This window comes from Myotis davidii, unplaced genomic scaffold, assembly GCF_000327345.1.
Source record: "Myotis davidii unplaced genomic scaffold, ASM32734v1 scaffold299, whole genome shotgun sequence".
NCBI classification, from domain to species: domain Eukaryota; kingdom Metazoa; phylum Chordata; class Mammalia; order Chiroptera; family Vespertilionidae; genus Myotis; species Myotis davidii.
In genome coordinates this window covers 1,814,961-1,816,582 of record NW_006293088.1, presented here as the reverse complement: position 1 = coordinate 1,816,582, position 1,622 = coordinate 1,814,961, and the positions used below count along the sequence as shown (strand labels likewise).

Here is a 1,622-nt window from a genome sequence, read left to right as displayed (position 1 = left end):
GCGGCTCATGCAGGAGCCTGAGGGAGCAGTCGGCCTCAGAGTGATGGATGGAGTGCTGCATCGGAGGGGTACCAGGGCGAGGTGAGGCTGCCACCTCCCCGCCTCCTCCTGGGCCTCAGGGGCCACACTTTTTTGAAGGCAACAGGGAGCCAGGAGAGGCTGGTGATGCAGCCCCATTGCATTTCAGTCCATCCCTGTGGGGTGGGGGTGTAGCTTCGGAGACAGGAGACAGGGTGGGGTGGGCTGGACCAGTGAGGAGGCTGGCGGAGAGGGAGGCGAAGGCTGGAGCTAGGGACCTGGACAGAGGTGGCCAGGTCGGAAGCCACTGGGAGGCAGAGTCCGTGGGGGGAAGGCAAGGAGGTCAGGACGAGGCTCTGACAGGCTCTGGGGTCCCCAGGGCAGCTGGAGGCATCGCAGTTAGGATGGTGAGACTTCAGAGGTCCCAGGCCTTCCTGGAGGGCTGTGGGGCGAGGCCAGGCTCCCATTAGGGCTGGGGACTGGCATTCGAAACCCTAAAGAGGGCAGAGAGTGGGCACAATTTGGGGAAAGACCTCACTACATTCTGTATCTATTGGGCTACTGTCATGGGCGGGGGCACGCCCTGCCCTGCTCATAGGCCTCCCAGTGACGTGTTCCGGGATTAAGCTCTGTCTTATTTGTGTTCATTTGCTGAAATCTTCACCCATCAGGACTCTGCGGGCTGGATTTTGGGGGGACTCTTCTTAATCCCCCTCTCCAAGTCCATCCCCCGCCCCCTATTTCCACTTCTCACTAGGGCTGGTTGGCCCTCCCCTGCCCCTGGGCAGGAGGTGGCTCCTTCTGGGGTAGCGCTGGGGGCCTGGACCCCTGAAAATGTGCCCTGGGTGCTGGGCCTGCTCCCTGCTCCCTGCAGGTGCCCTCAGCCAGGGGGGTAGGCCTGTGGGTGGCAGGGAGGCAGTGGGGTCTGGGAGGGGTGGAGGCGGAGAGAAGGAGCGGAACAGTGTCCTCTGAGAGTGGCGGGCAGGGGCTCCCCAGGGCCCAGGCTGCCCGACGCTGATGCTGGTGGGGGAGCTGCCAGCTGGTGCAGCTGATGTCAGTCTGGCAGCCGCCTCTGCCTGGGCCGCCACAGCCTTCCTTACTTGTGCTCTCTCCTCTCCTTCACGCCCAGTCGACCGGTTCACTTTCCCCGCCCTGGATGAAGATGTGATTTACGACGACGTCCCGTGTGAGAACCTGGATGCCCGTCAGCCCGGTAGGGCCCCTTTCATGCTTCTCTGGGGCTGCGGTGGGAGGGGCTGGGACTGGGGACCGTCTGTCTTCTTCTATTTCCTTCCCTCCTCACCCAGCCAATTGCCCCTCCTTCCTGCTTTTAAAAACCACTGGAGTCATCCAGGGAGAGTGGGAGATGGCTGAGGGTGGGGCCGGGCTGGGGCGGGGCAGGGGTTAGGGCCTCATGGCCGGGGAGGCTCTGGCTGAAGGGACCCAGGAGAGTGATTTCACCTCTTCAAGCCTCGATTCCTCCCTCAGGAAAATGGGGATAGTCTGGGCTGGCAGGGACAGTGACAGCTTGTTAAGCTGGATGGTGAAGCGGAGAAAGCTGGAAAGCCTGTGCCCTGCTCTGCGGTGAGGCCCTCTGTGGGCCT

General features: G+C 62.8%; 1 protein-coding gene across 1 annotated transcript in view; it reads left to right on the top strand.

Annotated features, from left to right (window-relative positions):
- The window catches only part of ARHGEF10L (Rho guanine nucleotide exchange factor 10 like), a 118,157-nt gene that overhangs the window by 21,178 nt on the left and 95,357 nt on the right, over positions 1 to 1,622 (top strand). The window contains exon 6 of the mRNA XM_015565849.1: positions 1,148 to 1,231. Coding sequence (XP_015421335.1) covers positions 1,148 to 1,231 — 84 coding nt within the window. The remainder of the gene's footprint in view (positions 1 to 1,147; positions 1,232 to 1,622) is intronic.